The sequence below is a fragment of the Piliocolobus tephrosceles genome, chromosome 9, assembly GCF_002776525.5.
Source record: "Piliocolobus tephrosceles isolate RC106 chromosome 9, ASM277652v3, whole genome shotgun sequence".
Lineage (NCBI taxonomy): Eukaryota > Metazoa > Chordata > Mammalia > Primates > Cercopithecidae > Piliocolobus > Piliocolobus tephrosceles.
The window spans coordinates 71,499,801-71,522,137 of record NC_045442.1 but is presented as its reverse complement, the minus strand read 5'-3'; the positions used below and the strand labels follow the sequence as shown (position 1 = coordinate 71,522,137).

The window sequence follows — 22,337 nt, the reverse complement described above, 5'->3', positions numbered from 1 at the left end:
GTCCAGGGCCAGGCAAATTGGCCTACACAGAAAGAGCTGGGTGGAGGAGGCCTTCTCTGCCTTGGCCTACACATGTCACTCCAGCTACAATGGAGATGTGAGGTGGGGATGTGAGTCACTCCTCTGCACAAAACCCAAATCCACCAATGGCTTCCCATGTCACTTGAAGCAAAACTTAAGTTTTCACCAGGACCTTCAAGGATTGTACGACTACAGCCTAGTTACTTCTCTAAGTTCACGTTCAGTCACTTTTTTTTTTTTTTTTTGAAATGGAGTTTTTGCTCTGTCGCCCAGATGAGTGCAGTGGCACGACCTTGGCTCACTGCAACCTCCGCCTCCCAGGTTCAAGCGATTCTCCTGCCTCAGCCTCGTGAGTAGCTGGGACTACAGGTGCCCGCCACCACAACCTGGCTAATTTTTGTATTTTTAGTAGAGACAGGGTTTCACCGTGTTGGCCAGGCGGGTTGCAAACTCTGACCTCAAGTGATCCACCCGCCTCGGCCTCCCAAAGTGCTGGGATGATAGGTGTGAGCCACCGCACCCAGCCAAAGGTAGGTTTTTAATTAAACTTCCTGCAGCAAGAAAGACTAAACACCTGGAGAAGGGAGGGGACTCTCAGTAAGAGAGTGTTAGGTGGGGCTGGTACAGGATTTGGGCTTGTGTTAGGTGTTCTTAAGGAAGGTTTAGGAAAGCAACCAAGTCGGGTGCTGTTCTGGACTCAGCGCTTTCAGAAAGCTGGGGCAATTCGGAATCTTAATTCCCAGGAAGGAACAAATAATAGTTGCCCATGTTAATCAGGAGAGGGGTGTGTGGCTATTTTTGTGGCTGCACGGTGTCTTTATTGCCATTCAGGCATGATTGTGAGTGAAGAGGATCCATTATAGCCAGGCAGGGTTCTCATCTGACGTCGATACTCTATAGAATTGCTTATGTTCATTAGGAGAATGCCACAGTACCCAGGTCAATTACCAGTTGACAACTGCCAGGAACACTTTTTTTTTTTTTTTATCTCATATATGTGTTTCTTGTCTAGAAAGTAAGATTCCTGAAGGCCAGGGCTTTGTTTTGTTTACCGCTGAACCACTAGCACTTAAACAGTGCCTGGCATAGAACAGGTAACCAATAAATGTTTAATAAATATTCTTTCAAAACATCTTCCATAGCTCAGATCCTACACATCTATAATGAAGCCCTCCACAGGTAAAGCTGGGTCTTTGGAATGTCTTCCAGGTGATGGTAGGGCCAAAAATAGCTACTGCAGGCAGACCGGTATCAACATTACTCTTCATAGAACTTTAAAACAGAGTGCAACTGAGTCCTTTGGGCTTTCCCTTGGACCAGACAGGACTTAGCCTCCTACAGGTACTCAAGGAAGACAATGATCAGAAAAAATTGCTACTTTTCAATGGCAAGAGATGGCCAAAGTAAAGACTATGTTAAAAATTAAACAGGAGAAACACTCGTCAATCTGCTAAATCATCTTCCTGGCTGGGCACAGTGGCTCATGCCTATAATCCTAGCATTTTGGAAGGCCGAGGTGGAAGGATCGCTTGAAGCCAGGAGTTCAAGATCAGCATGGCCAACATAGTGAGACCCCCATCTCCACACACACAAAAAAAGACTAAAAAGTATAATTTGAAAATCATCTTTCTTTTCCCACTCAACATCTTATAGTCAGATAGTCTTTAATCTATAGTCATATAATCTTTAATAAGTCACAGTTGGCAGTTTCCAGAAAGTTTTACATACTAACCAAGTGTCACCACTCCACCAATTCCTTATCATATTACTATTTTAAAAACACTTTTTTTTTTTTTTTTTTTTGTAGATAGAGTCTCACTCTGTCCCCCAGGCTGGCGTATAGTGGTGTGATCTCGGTTCACTGCAAACTCCACCTCCTGGGTACAAGCAATTCTCCCGCCTCAGCCTCCCGAGTAGCTGGGACTACAGGCGCACGCTGCCACCCTGGCTAATTTTTTTATTTTAGTAGAGATGGGGTTTCACTGTGTTGCCCAGGCTTGTCTCAAACTCCTGAACTCAGGCAATCCACCCGCCTCCCAACATGCTAGGATTACAGGCATGAGCCACTGTGTCCTGCATTTTAAAAACACTTTTGGGCTGGGCATGGTGGCTCACGCCTATCATCCCAGCACTTTGGGAGGCTGATGTGAGCAGATCACGAGGTCAGGAGATCCAGAACATCCTGGCTAGCATGGTGAAAATCCATCTCTACTAAAAATACAAAAAATTAGACGGGTGTGGTGGCGGGCACCTGTGGTCCCAGCTGCTTGGGAGGCTGAGGCAGGAGAATGGCGTGAACCCGGGAGGCAGAGATTGCAGTGAGCTGACATCGTGCCACTGCACTACAGCCTGGACGACAGAGCGAGACTCCATCTCAACAACAAAAACAAAAACAAAACAACAACAACAAAAAAACACTTTTGAAGATTACTTTTGTAGCTAGGGAATTAAGATACCATTTTAAAATCTATAAATTTAGGCCAGGTGCAGTGGCTCATGCCTGTAATCCCAGCACTTTGGGAGGCTGAGGCAGGTGGGTCACCTGAGGTCAGGAGTTTGAGACCAGCCTGGCCAACACAGTGAAACCCTGTCTCTACTAAAAATATAAAAATTAGCAGGGTGTGGTGGCAGGTGCCTATAATCTCAGCTACTTGGGAGGCTGAAGCAGGAGAATCACTTTAACCTGGGAGACAGAGGTTGCAGTGAGCTGAGACCGCGCCATTGCACTCCAACCTGGGCAACAAGAGTGAAACTCTGTCTCAAAAAACTAAATAAATAAAATAAAATCTATGAAATTGGCAAACATCAAAAAATTCTGTAATACATTGCTTTGGCAATGGTGTAGATTAAGTAATTCTCCTGCCTCAACCTCCCGAGTGGCTGGGTCTATAGGTGGGCACCACCACGCCCAGCTAATTTTTGTATTTTTAGTAGAGACGGGGTTTCACTGTGTTGGCCAGGCTGGTCTCAAACTCCTGACCTCGTGATCCACCCGCCTCGGCCTCCCAAAGTGCTGGGATTACAGGCGTGAGCCACCGCGCCCAGCCCCTCCTGCTTTGTTAGGATATTAAGATATTCAATAATAGAAATACCCCCATCTAATCAGAACAGATTCCCACTTCAGTTAAACCTTCCCCAGAAGCTGCGTAACTCAAGCCCACATCCTATCCTTTCTAACACCTTCCCACTGAGATGCCCCACAACTCCCCATGGTGTGTATTCTCCATTATAACAAACAATAAACCCAACTTATTCAACTAAGGCGTGTCCTTCATCCTTGGCTGGAAGGCATTGGAAATGTTAAGTGAAATAAGGTATGAAACCACGTGCATATGTACATATATATGTATATGCTACAATTGGAGTAAAATAATGTAAACATTTAAAATTTTAAAAACATGTTTGTAGGCCAGGCGCAGTGGCTCACGCCTGTAATCCCAACACTTTGGGAGGCCGAGGCAGGCAGATCACCTGAGACTGGGAGTTCGAGACCCGCCTGACCAACATGGAGAAACCCCATCTCTACTAAAAATACAAAATTAGCTGGGCATGGTGGCACATGCCTGTAATCCCAGCTACTTGGGAGGCTGAGGCAGAAGAATCGCTTGAACCTGGGAGGTGGAGGTTGTGGTGAGCCGAGATCACACCACTGTACTCCAGCCTGGGCAACAAAAGCGAAACTCTGTCTCAAAACAAAACAAAAACAACAAAAAACCATTAGATACAGACATTCACTTCATAATGTGACCTAGGGCTATAAAGCTGGAATATGAGCAGGTCATGGTGGTTCTGTATTTCTGGCTTTCACGGGAGCCCCATGAACTGAGAACATACGGCATTTAAATGTCATGCTACTCTACCAGGAGCCTTAAAACTATCATTTGGGCATCTTCAAAGTTCCAGCTGAAGGTGGCAACTGAGCTCCTCTGAGGCACTCTCTTACCTCAGCACCCTCATCTTAACATCTCCATGAGCAAGGCTACAGTACTTTCATAAATTGGCCCTTAATACAACCTATGTGGTAGGCACTTTTTTCCACTTAAATAAGGTTAAGCGGAGGTTTGAAGAAAAACTTAATCAGTGTCAGAAACACAACTCATACCCAGGTCTTCAGAGTCTAAACCCAGTGCATTTTGTACTCCACCAAGCTCCTTGTGGTCTCTTTTGGACTATTTTTCCCAGAGTTCTCAAAAAGACTAGCTGGGCCAGCACTACAGAGGCTACATATTAGCAGTGATCAGGAAGACACGTTCAGTCGTTCAGTCGTGGATCAAGCAGATATGGTCCTGCACCTGTGACAATGCTTAGCATTCGAACTACTCCACAGTTCTGGACTAAGTACCACAAATTTAAAGTTGCAGAGCTCAATCATTTGCGTGTGTTTTGGAGACAGGGTCTCACTTTGTCACCCAGGCTGGAGTGCAGTGGCATGATCTCGGCTCACTGCAGCCTTGACTTCCCAGGCTCAAGCGATCCTTCTACCTCAGTCCACCAAGTAGCTGAGACTACAGACGTGCACCACCACGCTTGGCTAATTTTTGTACTCTTTATAGAGACGGGGTTTCACCATGTTGCCCAGCCTGGTCTCGAATTCCTAGGCTCAAGTGATCAGCCTGCCTTGGCCTCCCAAAGAGCTAGGATTACAGGCGTGAGGCATTGCACCTGGCCAATCATTTGCAAAAACTAAATTCATTATATAAAAAACTGACCAGCTCCATTAATAATGCAAAGACATTTTAATAAGAAACTGCAATCCAACTTTCAAATGTTTTATTTTTAGTGTTTTTAAACATTTTAATACAACAAGGATATAAAACAATATATATTAGTTAAATCTGGATTTAAGTTAGAATCAAGATATTTACTTATGTACAAACACTGTGCTTCAAGGTATGGCTACCACAGGAACTTTCACATCTTCAAGTAATACTAGTTTCTCTGTGGATAGAGAGACATTTAGGTAGAATTAACAAAACAAAACATGTCCGTTTTAGTCCAAGCTAATTTTGCTTCTCCCATTAAGTACCAGTTTCCACTTTCTTTGTTCCATATCAGAAATACTTCAATTTTCTAATAATACATAGATCCTCTGAATAAAACTTAGTAAAACTGAACACTTTTAAGATGACATTACTAACTGGTAATATTGCTTGGCTATGTTCAATTCTCCAGACAACCCAGTCCTTCAGATTGAAAGAGACCTGAAGCAACAATGAAATTAACATAGTGTTCTTCCTCTTCCCATATCAGGCACAAACCTTCCTTATGCTGAAATATGAACTACACTGAATAAAAAGTTCTTTGGTTAATTTAGGATAGAATGTATTCTAAAAACCAGAATAGCTGAAATATGGCTTACAGATTTCAGAGATATTTGTACAGAACTTGAAGCAGAGTAATTGGTCACATTTTAGTTATTTGAAATTGGTGACATTATATCTGGGTGGGGTGAGAAGGGGGGTCCAATACGTAGTTTCATACTAATTTTAGTCATTCAAAGTTACTCAAAGACAGGGAAAAGAAACAACCTACTCAGTCTCTTTCCATTCTTATTCATCACCTGAAGTATTATGACCTTTGATGTTACTAACAATTCTCTATAGCAGTATGGGGTAATGCAGGCTAAACCGCTTACAAACACAAACGGTTAAACTGTCAAGTTGGCATTAAAATGGACACCTTTGATGGCTTAGAAACTGTCTAAATGAAACCAATACTGTTTAAGAAAGCAATTGGACTATTCTACAAGAGAGCTTTCTTGTCTCAAATGCCTGAATACCTTAAAGAACTGGCAAATGACTATATTATCATTACCTTTATTATGAAGAAAACCTAAGTCTATAAAAGACTATCAAATAATTACATTTATTAAATTAGTTTAAAACAAGAATGTGGTTAATGTTCTTAGGCAATTTAGATCTAGAATCCTTTAAAAAAGCTTACTATGAAATTAATGGTGAAACTGCCTTTTGTTGAACACAGTCAAAGCAAATTAGTGTTATAAATATGACTTTGTGAATACATGAGTAATACTTTCCAAACAGATGTTTCTAAAACAGACTGTTTCTTATCAGCTATAAAAGAATCTGGCTTCTCTGTTTCCCATTTACAAATTATAGGATTTCTGGAATTCTTAGTAAAAACACACAGGCAGGGACAGGGCATGAAAGACCACTGCTCACAGAGTAAAGAGCTACATTCCCTGCAGGTCTCTTGGTCCAGTGGGTTCTGGTCTCTCAGTCACTGACTTTTTCTTCTGAATAGCCCACATTATTATTTAATTTAATTAATTAATTAATTAATTTACTTGAGACGGAGTCTCGCTCTGTCGCCCAGGCTGGAGTGCAATGGCATGATCTCAGCTCACTGCAACCTCTGCCTCCTGGGTTCAAGTGATTCTTCTGCCTCAGCCTCCCGAGTAGCTGGGACTACAGGCGTGGGCACGCACCACCATGCCCGGCTAATTTTTGTATTTTTGGTAGAGATGGAGTTTCACCGTATTGGCCAGGCTGGTCTCGATCTCCTGACCTCGTGATCTGCCCGCCTCAGCCTCCTAAAGTGTTGGGATTATAGGCGTGAGCCACTGCACCCAGCATAGCCTGCATTATTTAACTGACCGGTTCTCAGGCTAAGTTCATTACTTTCTGATTTCAAAGGATACAAATAAATAGAGCTAGAAGTTCTATTTTTGTCCTAGCAATTCTGGTCAGAGAACTATGGAGATGACAGCCACACATAGAATTCTTGCAGCACAGCCACGAAAGGTTTCCCCCAAATTATTTGGTGACAACAGCAAACCTGTCTCCTTCAAAACCTCTTACTCTCTACCAACTCTTCAATTACCCTTCAATAACACTACCCTGCCTGGTCTTTAAAAAAAAAAAAAAGGAAAAGGTTAAAAAATGCAACACTGCTCCCAGGAACACAGAAAATGCATCGAAGACTTGCAACATAACCTCCAGTTTGCATCTCCAAACCAAAAACCTTTTGGTTCCTTCTATACTAAAGTCTCCATGATGATGTAAGCCTCTCACAAGTCTGCAACTACAGAACCAAATACAAGGTCAAAAAATATGTAGAACAAAGCCATGTAGCTTCTCTGCCTAGCCACATTCACAGATAAAATGTAAACATAAATACTATCTTCACTGTGGTTTAGATTTGAACCAGAAAAAAAATATGAAGAAAAAATCCGGAAATTTCTGGACAAAACAAAAAGCAACTAAAATACAGGTTTCATGTTTAGGTAAAACTGAAAATAATTTTGTCTCAATGTTTTCCAAGAAAGAGATGATTAATTTATGTAAACACTGCCTTATAATAGTTAAAACAGTAAGTTATAAACCTAACTTACATTTTTCTCACAACATATATGAGCAAGTGCAAGGCTGAAAAGTTATTTTACAATCCCCATTGCAGTCTGTTGTTAGGTACTCTCAATGTCAATAGCTCTGCAAAGTTAGTTGCATTTTATTTTTCTATTTGGTCCTAGAATAGAATTTATATTAAAGAAAGAAGACCGAGGTTAATAGCTATTTAACTTTTTGTAATTGATTGAGACAGGGTGTCACTCTGTCACCAAGGCTGGAGTGCAGTGGCATGATTACAGCTCACTGTAGCTTCCTTGGGCTCAACTGATCCTTCTGCCTTAGCCTCGCATGTAGCTGGGACCACAGGCATGCACCACCATGCCCAGCTAATTTTCTAAAAAACTTTTTGGTGGGGGGGGGTGGCGAGGTCTCACTTTGTTGCCCAGGCTGGTCTCGTTTACCTGAGCTCAAGTGATCCTCCTGCCTCAGCCTCCCGAAGTGCTGGGATTACAGGCGTGAGCCACTGCGCCCAGTCTAACTTGCTTTTTTTTTGTTTTTCTGAGATGGAGTCTTGCTCTGTCATCCAGGCTGGAGTGCAGTGGAGTATCTCAGCTCACAGCAGCTTCCACCTGGGTTCAAGCGATTCTCATGCCTCAGTCTCCCAAGTAGCTGGGATTACAAGTGCAGGCCACCATGCCTAGCTAATTTTTGTAGTTCTAGTGGAGATGAGGTTTTGTCATATTGGCCAGTCTGGTCTCAAACTCCTGACCTCAAATGATCTGCCTGCCTTGGTCTTCCAAAGTGCTGGGATTACAGGCGTGAGCCACTGCACCCGGCCATGTTCTTAAGAGAATGGGTCTTGCTGTGTTGCCCAGGCTAGAATGCAGTAGTTAGTCATAGCCTCAACACACTCCAGCCTAACTCCTGGCCTCAAGCAATCCTCCTGCCTCAGCCTCCTCAGAAGCCGGGACTACAGCCTTGCACCACTGCACTTGGCTTAACATTTTAACATTAATGTTGTCACAGAGTTTTCTGAACTCTTTCCCAAAAGCCAACATCAGTGCCTCCCTAGCTAAATTCAGTCTGTTCTGTCACTAGAAAAATAACAGTAACACATCTTTTGACCTGAAGGGTCAAACCACTCTAACTGGCATAGGAAACATTCTTTATTTTTCATGATTATGGAACTCCTTTACATGATGGCATTTTGTTCCTAGCATGTAACAGAATCAGCAATTTAAGATACCAGATTCTGAGGTGTGAGATTTAAAAGCATAAAACTTGAATTGCCTCGCAGCATTTCTCAAGTGAGAAATAAATAATGTTCACAGCAGACACAAATTGGGGTCCTTCAGCACTAGCTGAGACTTGTTTGCATAATTTCCTTTCCTACCCAATTCATTTGGGCTCCTGTGTAGCTTACACAGGGGTGGAAATAGGACTCAAAGTGCAAAAATAAAATATTTCACCCAGATAACAAAGGAGCAAGCTTCTGATATGCGGCCTAATTTTAGGCCTCAGAATGCCAGCACCTTTTCTAAGTTTTTGTTTTAAAATGGAATGTAAAACCTAATTATTATTCCCAGCAGCTAAGCTCATTAGTTGGGGTTTAAATTCCAATTCCATAACCATCCTACTGTCATAACTATTGTAAAACATCATTAAAAATAAAGTAACAAATGTTATCACAGAGGTGAAATTACTTAAAGTACTATATTTCTAGTGTTGTAAATAGCAGCTAAGTTATATCACTTCCTGACTGCCAAATTAAGACTAAATACAAAGAAGGTATATACACCATTATATTTAAAAGTAAAAAACAGCACAACTTTTTCATATCCAAGTATGTCTGAGACTGTTTACTTCCAATGGCCAAGAATGATAAATTTCAAAAACCAAAAAGTTGTATTTTGCGTGCTATAAGTTTCTTTTCAGGAGAAAACAATTCTTTGCATGCATACCTCCCTACTTAACGACAAAAGAACTTTATCTAACATCTGGTAAAACACTCCTATTTGGCTTATTAAATAACACCATTAAAAAAGCATAAAATTGGACTGTCATCTACTATAGCACAGAGTTATTCTGGGTACCTATACTACTAACATTAAGTCCATTTATTTTTATGGATGCAGCCATTTTTCCCTCATGAATACTTACTGATGGTTATACTGAAACCTCAGAACAAAACAGGCACTGCATCTTTTGTTGCATCTTTGGTGAAAAATGCCAGCTCTACATTTGCATTAATGAGGAGACCAATGGCATCCTAGCCAGTACTCTGTCACGTCATCTATGGCCTCTTTCATTCTCCTCTTATTTCAGGCATCCTGGTATGCTCAGTATACTTAAAAGATGGTTCAGAAGGCAAAAACTGTCAGTAAAACAGATCATGTCCCAGCGTGGCATTTTTTTAAACTGACACAGAGATTAGTCCAAAGAACAAGTACTGATCACTTGGTAGGGTTTCTTCTTCTAAAGATAATAAGTAGCTTCAAAACATATTATTTCTTGACTAGAGCCTTACTGGAAATCAATGAAAATTCCTCAATCAGCAAACTGCTCAAGTTGACTTGTTTAAAGTTCAATAAGCAAATACTCAACAGGTAAGGGTACAGCCTGACTTCAATCACAACATTAAGTCTTCCTAAAGAGAAGGGGCAGAAAACATCTATTTAAGCTTTCTGTTCAAACAGCTACATAAAGACTCTTGATTGTTCTTGCTTGCTTTTTATAATCATAACTTTGCTCAGAACAGAAAACTTTACTTTGTGAACACATAAGCCAGGCATCTAGGAACAACCTAGGGGAGAATGCAAAGTTACTCATTTTCAACAACTATTATATATTTAGTCACAAATTCATTAGAAAGATAGTCTTCATCCAATTAGTCTTTTCATTATTGCTGGTTTTGAAAATGGCCAACAATATTCATTAGGAACTGTGCCATTAACATTGCATTCAAAAAAAGAGAACATGGGAAACCAAATCCTTGCTCTCCTACTCTGCTGATATGCTCTGGTATTGGCCAGAGTATGGTAGTACAAAAAGAGTCTTGTTGTTATATAAAAAGCAATAAACACATCAATGGAATAATGTTCATGGGCAGCCAAGATGAAGAAGATTCCAAAGAGGTTGAGAACCCAGGATAAAGTGTGCAAGAAATTCCAGCTTCTTGGTGTATCTAGGAAAAGGACAGAAAGATCATTTTAAAGCTACATTCCTTCCAATGCTTTTCAGTCACGTTTCTCAGGTCAGGCTGTTTTGCCATTCTTCACAGGATCTGACACCCTTCCCACAGCCTTCACTGCAGCTAGTTATCTAATATACATAGAAGCACTAAAAAGATACTTACATTCAGTGACAAAGAAATTCAGCATAGTTAGGACAACTGTGTGGCCACTAAACATGTAATCTCCACATGTGTGAACGCCAGTCAGCGTCATACCAAAGCCACTCCAAATGGCAAAGGCTCGATGTAATTTCTCCCATACACTGCCATATATCTACAAAGAAAAGTTAAGAATTAGTGCTTCAAATGCTTAGGGAGGTGGGAACTTCCCAACATCCATTCCCATTGAAATTCAAATGCTAAATAACTTAGAAATAAGATCTAAGCCAAAGCAGTTAGGTCCTCAGTCTAATGAATTCCAGGCAGACTTCAAGACTGGGTGGGTAAAGCTTGGCTGTACTCAGAAATATTTTGGTAATTAAATGAAATCAGGCTGGGCGCAGTGGCTCATGCCTGTAATCCCAGCACTTTGGGAGGCTGAGGTGGGCAGATCAAAAGTGGCTGAGGTGGGCAGATCAACTGAAGTCAGGAGTTCAAGATCAGCCTGGCCAACATGGCGAAATCCCATCTCTACTAAAAATACAAAAATTAGCCAGGCATGGTGGCGCGCGCCTGTAATCCCAGCTACTCAGGAGGCTGAGGCAGGAGAATCACTTGAACCTGGGAGGCAGAGGTTGCAGGGAGCCGAGATCGTGCCACTGTACTCCAGCCTCGGTGACAGAGTAAGAGTGTGTCTAAAAAAAATTAATTAATTAAAAATAAGTAAATAAATGAAATCACTGTAACATGAACTCCTTTACTAGGAGTTCCTTTATAATAAAAAGTTCTCTATAACACAAAAACATCTCAAAGTTTTTAATTCAGTATCACAGTAGTATTTGCTTGGCTATTCTTGCCAGTAAGACATAGGCTATGACAGACAGAGATCAATGTCTACCTTTCAACATCCACTCTCCCCTTCTTCACTGGTAACAGAATCCCAAATGTATTGAGGCAGCAATGAATTTAGCCACAATATTGCCTTTCCCAACCTCCCTTGTAGCTAGGTGTGACCACGTGACTAAGTTCTGTATAATAAGATCTAAGTAGAAGTGTTAAGGGTTTCTGGGAAGGCTACTTATCAAGGTAAGAGACAACAGTTTTGAGGAAGTCTTTTCTAACTTTCTACCTTCCCTTCTTTTAGTCTACAACTCAGACTCATTCAACTGGAGGTGAAACTCCAGCAACCATCTTGGACCACAAAGTGGCTTTGAGGCTACAAGCCAAGTATTGGGATAGCAGACCAGAAAGACAGAAGAATGATGGGGTTTTTTTGGATGACTTCATAAAATTCAGACCTGGTGTACCTACCTTCAGACTCTTTTTTGAGAGAGAATAAAGCATTGTGTGTTTATTAAACCATAGCCACTTTGAATTTCCAGTTATCAACAGCCAAACCTAATCCCAACTCCCACACATAGCCTAAAAAAGCAATCCATTTTGAGGAAGACTTTGAGTGATAGCTGCTTTACAAAAGAGGGGCAGTCACTACTTAAAAAAAAAAAAAAAAAAAAAGGCATACTGCCAGGCACGGTGGCTCACGCCTATAATCCCAGCACTTTGAGAGGCTGAGGCAGATGGATCACCTGAGGTCGGGAGTTCGAGACCAGCCTGACCAACATGGTGGAACCCGTCTCTACTAAAAGTACAAAAATTAGCCAGGTGTGGTGGCACATGCCTGTAATCCCAGCTACTCAGATTGAGGCAGGAAAATCTCTTGAACCCGGGAGGGGGAGGTTGTGGTGAGCGGAGATCGTGGCATTGTACTCCAGCCTGGGCAGCAAAAGCAAAACTCCATCTCAAAAAAAAAAAAAAAAAAAAAAAAAACAAAAATAAACAAACAAAAAACCCCAGCATACTAATATTATAATAATAATACAACTTAATAATAACATAATAATGGTACAAAAAGGTGCTAAAATTTTATGTGCATTTACTATGTGCAAGGCATGCTGCGAAGTGCATTATGTGTTATTGCATTTAATTTCCACAGCAATCCTATGAAGTGATTTAATTGTACAGATGAGGAAACTGGCTTAGAAAGGTCACATAGCTAGTAAATAACATAGGCAGGATGTGAACCCAGGGAGCCCAATTCCAAAGCCCTGTCTTCAAGATTCTATCAAATATGACCAAAATAAACAACTTCATAGATATCACAATCTCATTAGGAATCTCACCTGCTGATTATACACTACCCAGCTTTCCCTTTCTGCCTCATCTGAGGGAAAGAGAGGAAGAAGAATTTACTATTAGAGAGAAAGAAAGAGAATACACATGGATTTGGTTCTTCCGTGATCGCTATGAACATGGGCTTAGAGATATTACTCTTGAGAAAGTAAAAAAATCACGTAGTAAATAAAGAGAAGGGACTGCTACAAAAATGATTCAGCCAAGGATAGGAAACTAGTGATGCCAGTCAAAAGGTATCTCTCCATCCTTTCCCATCTTAAATGTCCCATATATTCTTCCAGAAAAATAAAAAATGAAACACAACAGAGCAGAATGAAGAGGATGTTTTGATAAGAGAACATGTAGAAATATGCATTAAGTGTTTCTAAATTTCAAAAATAGACATGTTCTTGGTTCTGTCCTCAAACCCCTTACTTCTGGGAATGTAATTTCAAGCAATTAATTTATTATAATGAAAGCACCTTACGGAATTCACTGTAAGGGATTTGATTTCAAGTTACTATCACTTTAACCTTCTATTTATAACAATTGCTGCAAATAATACGGGTCAGTAAGTAGGTTATATTATAATTCAAAGCAATTAACAGTATTTAGGTCGGATTGGAGGAGAAATATCTATATATAACTAACTGATAAAAACAGTCATTAGAGACAGAAAAAGGGCTGTTTATACCATAGAGGGATGGTATCTAATTTATTTTTGCAGCATATGTTGCAGCCCTATGCACATATATCCCTCTCCTCGGCGGCTGTCCTACAATTAAATCCCTTAGCTATGGAAAATTTTCTCTTTTCAATGTAATAAGCTTATATTTTTCTTTTTCTTTTTTTTTTTTTTGAGACGGAGTCTCGCTCTGTCACCCAGGCTGGAGTGCAGTGGCTCACTGCAAGCTCCGCTCACTGCAAGCTCTGCTGCCTCCCGGGTTCACACCATTCCCCTGCCTCAGCCTCCCAAGTAGCTGGGTGCTCGCCACCATGCCCGGCTAATTTTTTTGTATTTTTAGTAGAGACGGGGTTTCACCGTGTTACCTAGGATGGTCTCGATCTCCTGACCTCGTGATCCACCCGCCTCAGTCTCTCAAAGTGCTGGGATTACAGGCGTGAGCCACCGTGCCCAGCCTATATTTTTATTCTTTAAAATCTGTCCTGGCTGGGCGTGGTGGCTCATGCCTGTAACCCCAACACTTTGGGAATTTGAGATGGGAAGAACACTTGAAGTCAGGAGTTCAAGACCAGCCCGGACAGCAAACCGAAATCCTGTCTCTAGGAAAAAAAAAATTAAAATCAGGCCAGGTGCGGTGGCTCACGCCTGTAATCCCAGCACTTTGGGAGGCCGAGGTGGGTGGATCATGAGGTCAGGAGTTCAAGACCAGCGTGGCCAAGACGGTAAAACCCTGCCTCTACTGAAAATACAAAAATTAGCTGGGTATGGTGGCGGGCGCCTGTGATCCCAGTTACTTGGGAGGCTGAGACAGGAGAATCCCTTGAACCCAGGAGGCGGAGGTTGCAGTAGGCCGAGATCGCGCCACTGCACTCTAGCCTGGGCGACAGAGAAAGACTCCATCTCAAAAAAAAAAAAAAATTTAGCTGGGGTGTGGTGGTGTATGCCTGTGGGCCCAGCTACTCAGGAGGCTGAGGCAGGAGGACTGCTTGAGACCAGGAATTTGAGGCTGACAGTGAGCTATGATCATGCCACTGTACTCCAGCCTGGGCAACAAAGCGAGAATCTGTCTTAAAAAAACAATGACTAAAATAAAATAAAATCTCCCCTAATCAACTAGAATACTATTTGGGTGAAACTCTTCATACCATGTACACAGCATACTATTTTGGAGAAACTGTGCACACCATGCACAGAAACAAATTCAAAATAAAGTTGTAAAATATAAAAAAATAAGACCATAAAAGCATCAGATATTATCTTTCATCAATCAGAATGGCAGTGCTGGCAAGAGGGTAAGAAAGCTGACATGCATACATGTTGGCAGTAGTGAAAAACTCATCTTTTCAAGTGTGTATTTTAGCAATATATATCACTTTTTTTTTTTTTTTTTTTTTGAGATGGAGTCTCGCTCTGTCGCCCAGGCTGGAGTGCAGTGGTGTGATCTCAGTTCATTGCAACCTCTGCCTCCCAGGTTCAAGCAATTCTCCTGCTTCAGCCTCCCAAGTAGCTGGGATTACAAGTGCCTGCCACCATGCCCAACTAATTATTTGTATTTTTAGTACAGATGGGGTTTCATCATGTTGGCCAGTCTGGTCTTGAACTCCTGGCCTCAAGTGATCCGCCCACCTCGGACTCCCAAAGTGCTGGGATTACAGGCATGAGCGACCTCGTCCAGCCCATATCATATTTTTCAATGTGCGTGTCCTTTAATTCTGTAATTTTACTTCCAATGATTTATCTTAAGAGATAACTAAGTAAGTACAAAAGTACAATGTACAAGAATGTTTACTATAGCACTCTGTTTATAAATAGTAAAATTTTGAAACAATCAAAATGTACATCATTTGGGACCTGGTATCCACAATGGACTACTGTTAAAAAGATGTAGTTCCTTTTAGAAAAAAGTAAACAACATACTATTAAATGAAAAATAGGCTAAAGAGGCTGGGCGCGGTGGCTCACGCCTGTAATCACAGCACTTTAGGAGGCCAAGGTGGGCAGACCACGAGGTCAGGAGATCGAGACCATCCTGACTAACACGGTGAAACCCTGTCTCTACTAAAAACACAAAAAAATTAGCCGGGCGTGGTGGCTGGTGCCTGTAGTCCCAGCTACTCAGGAGGCTGAGGCAAGAGAATGGTGTGAACTTGGGAGGCAGAGCTTGCAGTGAGCAGAGATCACGCCACTGGTCCAGAGCAAGACTCCATCTCAAAAAAAGAAAAAGAAAACTAGGCTACAGAACAATGTTTGCAATATAATCCTGTCTTGTTTAAAAAGTATCTATAAAAACTTACATGAAGGCCAGGCACTGTGGCTCACACCTGTAATCCCAACACTTTGGGAGGCCGAAGTGGGTGTACCACCTGAGGTCAGGGGTTCGAGACCAGCCTGGCCAACATGGAGAAACCCCCTCTCTACTAAAAATACAAAAAACGGTCAGGTGTGGTGGTCCCAGCTACTCGGGAGGCTGAGGCAGGAGAATGGTTTGAACCTGGGAGGTGGAGGTTGCAGTGAGCCAAGATTGCGCCACACTACTCCAGCCTGGGCAACTGGGAAAGACTCCACCTCAAACAAACAAACAAACAAACAAACAAACAAAAAACTTATACGAGTGTGTAAGTATGCTTAAAAATGGTCTGTGTGGCTATACACACAACTGTTAACTGTATTATTTATAGGGTGGGGCAAAAAAGAATCAGGTAAATTTTTACTTTTTAATATATACATTTCTATATAATTTGAATTTTTATAATAATATAATTTTATAATTTGAAAAAATTACTTTTCCTTTTTGGAAAAAGAAAAAAAGACCTCAAAACAGCTTTTACCTTAAAAATAAAACATTTCCTTTACATGAAATCCTGTGTCATATCAACCCTTCCCCCTTTCTTACTGGTCAGTCTAAGCCTTCCTAATATCAGGAGAAAGTTTTGTCACCCTTCAGCTCAGGGGTATATTTTTAGCTCTTGATCTCGTTTGGCTGCTTAATCTTCCCTTGCTGGCATTTCAGCTATGATATTGCAGCACAAGAAGTGAACTTGAATGCTGTTACAAACAACATTAAAATAACTACAAAGGTGTTAACACATACATTTATTTGAATATGTGAGAACACAGAACTAAAGCACAGAGGCCTAGAAAAGTAGGGTTCTTTTGTCCAAATTTGTATATAATTTGGACAAAATTATTTGAAAATTTGTATATAGATTTTACCCAATTTTGTACATAAAGTACAGGCGATTTTCAGAGTCTTATTTTGTCTCCATCTGCATAATTTATTCTGTTTAACCAGAAGAGATGTCTACAGTAAACCAAAACAAAGCCACAAAGTATAAAATGAAAACCAAAAGTCAGCCATTATCTGTTTATCTCAGAAAGAGTAAAGTTTAGAGTGATGAGTATGTCGTCAAACTGTAACTTTTTTTTCTTTTTTTTTTTTTTTTGAGACACAGATTCACTCTTGTTGCCCAGGCTGGAGTACAATGGTGCCATCTTGGCTCACTGCAACCTCCGCCTCCTGGGTTCAAGTGTTTCTCATGCCTCAGCCTTCCGAGTACCCGGGATTACAGGTGCCTGGCACCATGCCCAGGTAATTTTTGGTGTTTTTAGTAGATTGTACCACATTGGCCAGGCTGGGTCTTTAACTCCTGACCTCAGGTGATCCACCCGCCTCAGCCTCCCAAAGTGCTGGGATTACAGGCCTAGACACAGCACCTGGCCGGCAACATTTTTAAAGGAGTGAGGAGGACAGTGAAGGAACCAGAGCATGCCATATGAGAAACTTTGAAAATGCTGAGGATGGTGGGAAAGGGAAAATGATAATTGAAAGAAAATTTTCTTTCTTTCTTTCCTTTCTTCCTTTCTTTTTTCTCTCTTTCTCTGTCTCTCTCAGTCTCTCTTTCTTTCTTTGTTAGACAGAGTCTTGCTATGCTGCCCAGGCTACAGTGCAGTGGCGTGATCTCGGTTCACTACAACCTCCACCTCTCAGGTTCAAGCAATTCTCCTGCCTCAGCCTCCCAAGTAGCTGGGATTACAGGCGTCCACCACTGAGCCTGGCTAATTTTTGTATTTTTAGTACAGATAGTGTTTCACCATCTTGGCCAGGCTGTCTCAAAATCCTGACCTCGTGATCCACCCGCCTTGGCCTCCCAAAGTGCTGGGATTACAGGCATGAGCCACCGCGCCCGGCCAAAATAAATTTCTTTTCTTTTCTTTCCTTTTTTTTGAGATGGAGTCTCGCTCTGTCGCCCAGGCTGGAGTACAGTGGCACAATCTCGGCTCACTGCAACCTCCACCTCCCGGGTTCAAGTAATTCTCTGCCTCAGCCTCCCGAGTAGCTGGGATTACAAGCGCCCACCACCACACCCAGCTAATTTTTGTATTTTTAGTAGAGACGGGATTTCACCATCTGGGCTAGGCTGGTCTTGAACTCCTGACCTCGTGATCCACCCGCCTTGGCCTCCCAAAGTGCTGGGATTACAGGCATGAGTCACCATGCCCGGCAGAAAGAAACTTGTTTTCTATAGCTCCATAACATGGAACAAGTTTCAACAGAAATAACAGGGAGGTAGAATCTAGCTTAAGACTTTTACCAAATTATTTCTATATATTCTTTTGTAGACATTGCAGATTCTAAAAAGCACATTTTAATACTATAAGCAAAATGTTAGCCCTATTGCATATAGTGTGCCATCAACCCACCAAGAACAAGAATGAAAAAGAAGGTAGCAGGCTACCTTTCCAGTACACTGCAGGTGTTGTCCTGGCACGGAGAGGGAGGTCACAAACATGGTAAAGCAGCGAAGCAAGAATACAGTTCCCATCAGACTACAGAGCCTTCGCAGAAGTATTGACCTGTGAACAGATCAACCAAAGACGGGGAAAGATCAGAAGAAAACAAACCAAAAAACCCCAGGTATCAAATATTCAAGGAAGAGCAAACAGAAAAATCACTAGACTCTTTGAAGAGGACAGAAATCTTAAAAAGACCATCAAATCAAATCTTAAAAAGACCATCATTGTCCAATAGAATTATCTGCAATGATGGAAATGTTCAATATACTGGCCAAGAAGCTATTTATATACCATGTGGATCTTAAGGACTTGAAATGTGGCCAGTATGACTGAGGAACTGAATTTCTAAATTTTATTTCATTTTAATTAATTTAAATTTTGCCATAATGAACAATATAGACCTAAATTAGATTCTAAGAGCATCATTTCAATGATAAGAAAATATGGCTAAGAGTCCAGGCATGGTGGCGCATGCCTGTAATCCCAGCTAGTTGAGAGATTGAGGCAAGAGAATCACTTGAACCAGGGAGGCGGAGGATGCAGTGAGCCAAGATTGCGCCATTGCACTCCAGCCTGGGCAACAACAGCGAAACTCCATCTCAAAAAAGGAAAAAAGAAAATATGGCTAAGAGAAAGTAAAAGAGTTATACAAGACAGAAGACAAGTAAGCCTGGTGTTAGTCCCATTACTGAAAATTGCTCATAAGTTATTTATAAGAGATAAAGTTGGCTGGGGGTGGTGGCTCATGCTTGTAATTGCAGCACTTTGGGAGGCCAAGGTGGGAGGATTGCTTGAGTTCAAAAGTTTGTTTGACAACAGCTTGGGCAACATAGCCAGATCTCATCTCTACAAATAATTTAAAAATGAGCTGGATGTAGTGGTGCACACCTGTGATCCCAGCTACTTGAGAGGCTGAGGCGGGAGAGTTGCTTGGGTCTTGGAGTTGGAGGCTGCAGCGAGCTATGATTGTGCCACTGCACTTTAGCCTGGGTTACAGAATGAGACATGCTTCAAAAAATGAAAATAAAAAACAAAAAAAAGGAGGTAAAGTTAAACACCTGTGATTCTAGGGAATTTTTTTGCTTGTTAATAACTGAAGGCTAGGTGCAGTGGCTCATGTCTATAATCCCAGAACTTTGGGAGACCAAGGCAGGAAGGAGGATCGCGTCAGACCAGCCTGGGCAACACAGTAAGACCTTGTCTACAAAAAATTAGTCAGGCATGTTGGTGTGTACCTGCGGTTCTAGCCTGAGGCAAGAGGACTGATTGAGCCCAGGAGGTCAAGGATGCAGTAAGCCATGATCATGTCACTGCACTCTAGCCTAGGTGACAGAGCAAGACCCTATCTCAAACAAAACAAAACAAAAATGATAGTAGCTATCGAATACTCATTCTAACTTTTCTTAAGCTATAAAATACTAAGTTTAAAAATTTTTTTATATCAAGTATATATCAAACAAAAATTCTGAATAACTGTCACTTGGGTAATCATGAACTGTACTGTGACAACACTAGTACTGTTAGACTAAGATTCCTGAGGACAGGGACCATGTATCACATATTTTTGAAATGATCCTTCCACCCTCAGAAAAAGCACTGAACACAAGGCTAGGTATGTTTCAAGCATTATGTCCACTCCTGGGATGGAGCCTAGGAATCTGCATTTTAACAAGCACCCAGGTGATTCTAATGAAAGTGGTACCAACACTTTGAGAAACACTTTCTTTGACTAAGTAAACATTAACACTTGGATTTAACGGGTTACCTCTATGCTTTATTAAATCTACCAAGGTTTCCTGTAAGGTAAACTCTAGTTTTGAAGAGTAGATAAATTCAAATTCATGAGATCTTGTGAGGCAAAGTTAACCAGAAAGCAGCAATGATACACACGTTTTAAAACCACCTCTGGTTTTAAGCAATCCAGAATTTAAAATATTGCTACAAAACAGGACAAAATGGCAGAGAATGAAGTTCAATGTGGCCTAAAAGTGGGATAAGAATAGTAATCACCGACCTTTCTTTCCACCTTCAGAACACCGAAATAACTGCTACTTAGGACCGAAAGCTCATCACTGTGGTTTACCTCAAGCACTTCCTGGTGAGGAGAAAGGTCAAAACCTCAAGCAACTACCCTTGTTCCTCTCTCCAGTGTTCCAAAGACAATGGACAGCAGAAGCTACATTTTTTTTTCTTTAAACAATCTCAAAAGCTCACATATCTACAATTTGTTTAACCCCCTCAAGAGCTCTTAGGCAATATCTACTAATTTTATCTTTAAATTTTTTGTTTACAATGCCTTGTTTTTTTACTTAAATCCACTAATTCTTCCTGTCCATTAAACTAGGAAAGGAGCCCCCCAGGCCTCCTTTTTTTAATTAAAAAAATTATTCCTTGCTGACTCTGGGTACACTGCCTGTGAGTTAGCCCTGCTCCACAAGAAGCAGTAAAAATAAATAAAAGTAAATAAATTCTTTCCTCTATATTTTTTGGTGAAAGTGCCAAGAAGCACCTTCCCATTTAGCAACTTCCTATACCATCTGAAGTAAACCAGAAGTATATATGTGAAGTATATATGTGAAGAAGAAGTATATATGTACATGTTGTGCAAAATAATCTTTTTTTTTTTTTTTTTTTTTTTTGAGACAGGGTCTGGCTCTGTCACCTAGGCTGGAGTGCAGCGGCACAATCTCAGCTCACTGCAACCTTGACCTCCTGGGCTCAAGCAATCCTCCCACCTCAGCCTCCTGAGAAGCTGGGACTATAGGCATGTGCCACGACACCTGGTTAATCTTTAAATTTTTTGTAGAGACAGGGTCTCCCCATGTTTCCCAGGCTGGTCTCGAATACCTGGGTTCAAGCAATCCTCCTGCCTCAGTCTCTCAAAGTGCTGGGGTTACAGGCATGTGCCACTGTGCCCGGCCAATACTTTTTTTGTTGTTGTTGAGATGAAGTCTCGCTCTGTCGCCCAGGCTAGAGTGCAGTGGAGTGCAAAGCTCTGCCTCCCGGGTTTACGCCATTCTCCAGTCTCAGTCTCCCAAGTAGCTGGGACTACAAGTGCCTGCCACCATGCCCAGCTAATTTTGTATTTTTAGTAGAGACAGGGTTTCACCGTGTTAGCCAGGATGGTCTTGATCTCCTGACCTCGTGATCCGACCGCCTTGGACTCCCAAAGTGCTGGGATTACAGGCGTGAGCCACCACACCCGGCCAATAATCTCTTTTTTAATGGGCCTCCTCCAAGCAGAGAAAATTTCTTCCATCTAAACATGTGACCAAAGAATGTCCTTGGAAGAGTTTCTATCCTTCTACAGAAAGTAACATTTCCAGTTAGTTTCTAAAGAAAGATAAGGTTTTCTTATCTTTCTTTTTTTTTTTTTGAGATGGAGTTTCACTCTTCTTGCCCAGGCTGGAGTGCAATGGTGCGATCTCAGCTCACTGCAACCTCCGACCCAAGGGTTCAAGCGATTCTCCTGCCTCAGCCTCCCGAGTAGCTGGGATTACAGGCATGTACTACCACACCCAGCTAATTTTGTATTTTTAGTAGAGACGGGATTTCTCCATGTTGGTCAGGCTGGTCTCAAACTCCTAACCTCAGGTGATCCACCCGCCTTGGCCTCCCAAAGTGCTGGGATTACAGGCATGAGCCACCGTGCCAGGCCTCTTACTTTTTTTAGATCAGAGATGAGCATGATCAGGCATAGGGCATCTCTGATCTTTCCTTGCAAAATGCATTCAGGATTATTACTAAATATGTAGATATTATCTTAGGCTGACTCTTACTGATCAAACTCAAAATCCTTTGTTAATAACTATGTCACAATGACCAGAGAAGGAAATTAACAAGGAAATGCAAAGAGAAAGATACGATTTTATGGTATTGATACAACAATTAAAATATTTTTAGTATTTTAATGGAGTAATGAGGTACCTGTGCTTGTGAAGAAGAAGAACCAGGAGCCAAATATAGCACAGAATCATGCCACATACTTCCGTCATGGCAAAGGCCCATGGGATTCTAGGAACGC

General features: G+C 41.5%; 1 protein-coding gene across 1 annotated transcript in view; it reads right to left on the bottom strand.

The window, feature by feature from the left end:
* Nucleotides 1-4,774: 4,774 nt before the first annotated feature.
* Nucleotides 4,775-22,337, bottom strand: part of SAMD8 (sterile alpha motif domain containing 8) — a 60,279-nt gene continuing 42,716 nt past the window's right edge. The window contains exons 3-6 of the mRNA XM_023204883.2: nt 22,241-22,336; nt 18,256-18,373; nt 10,687-10,837; nt 4,775-10,515 (exon numbers count right to left, since the gene is read on the bottom strand). Of these exons, the coding sequence (XP_023060651.2) occupies nt 10,211-10,515; nt 10,687-10,837; nt 18,256-18,373; nt 22,241-22,336 (670 nt within the window). The 3' untranslated portion in view covers nt 4,775-10,210. The remainder of the gene's footprint in view (nt 10,516-10,686; nt 10,838-18,255; nt 18,374-22,240; nt 22,337) is intronic.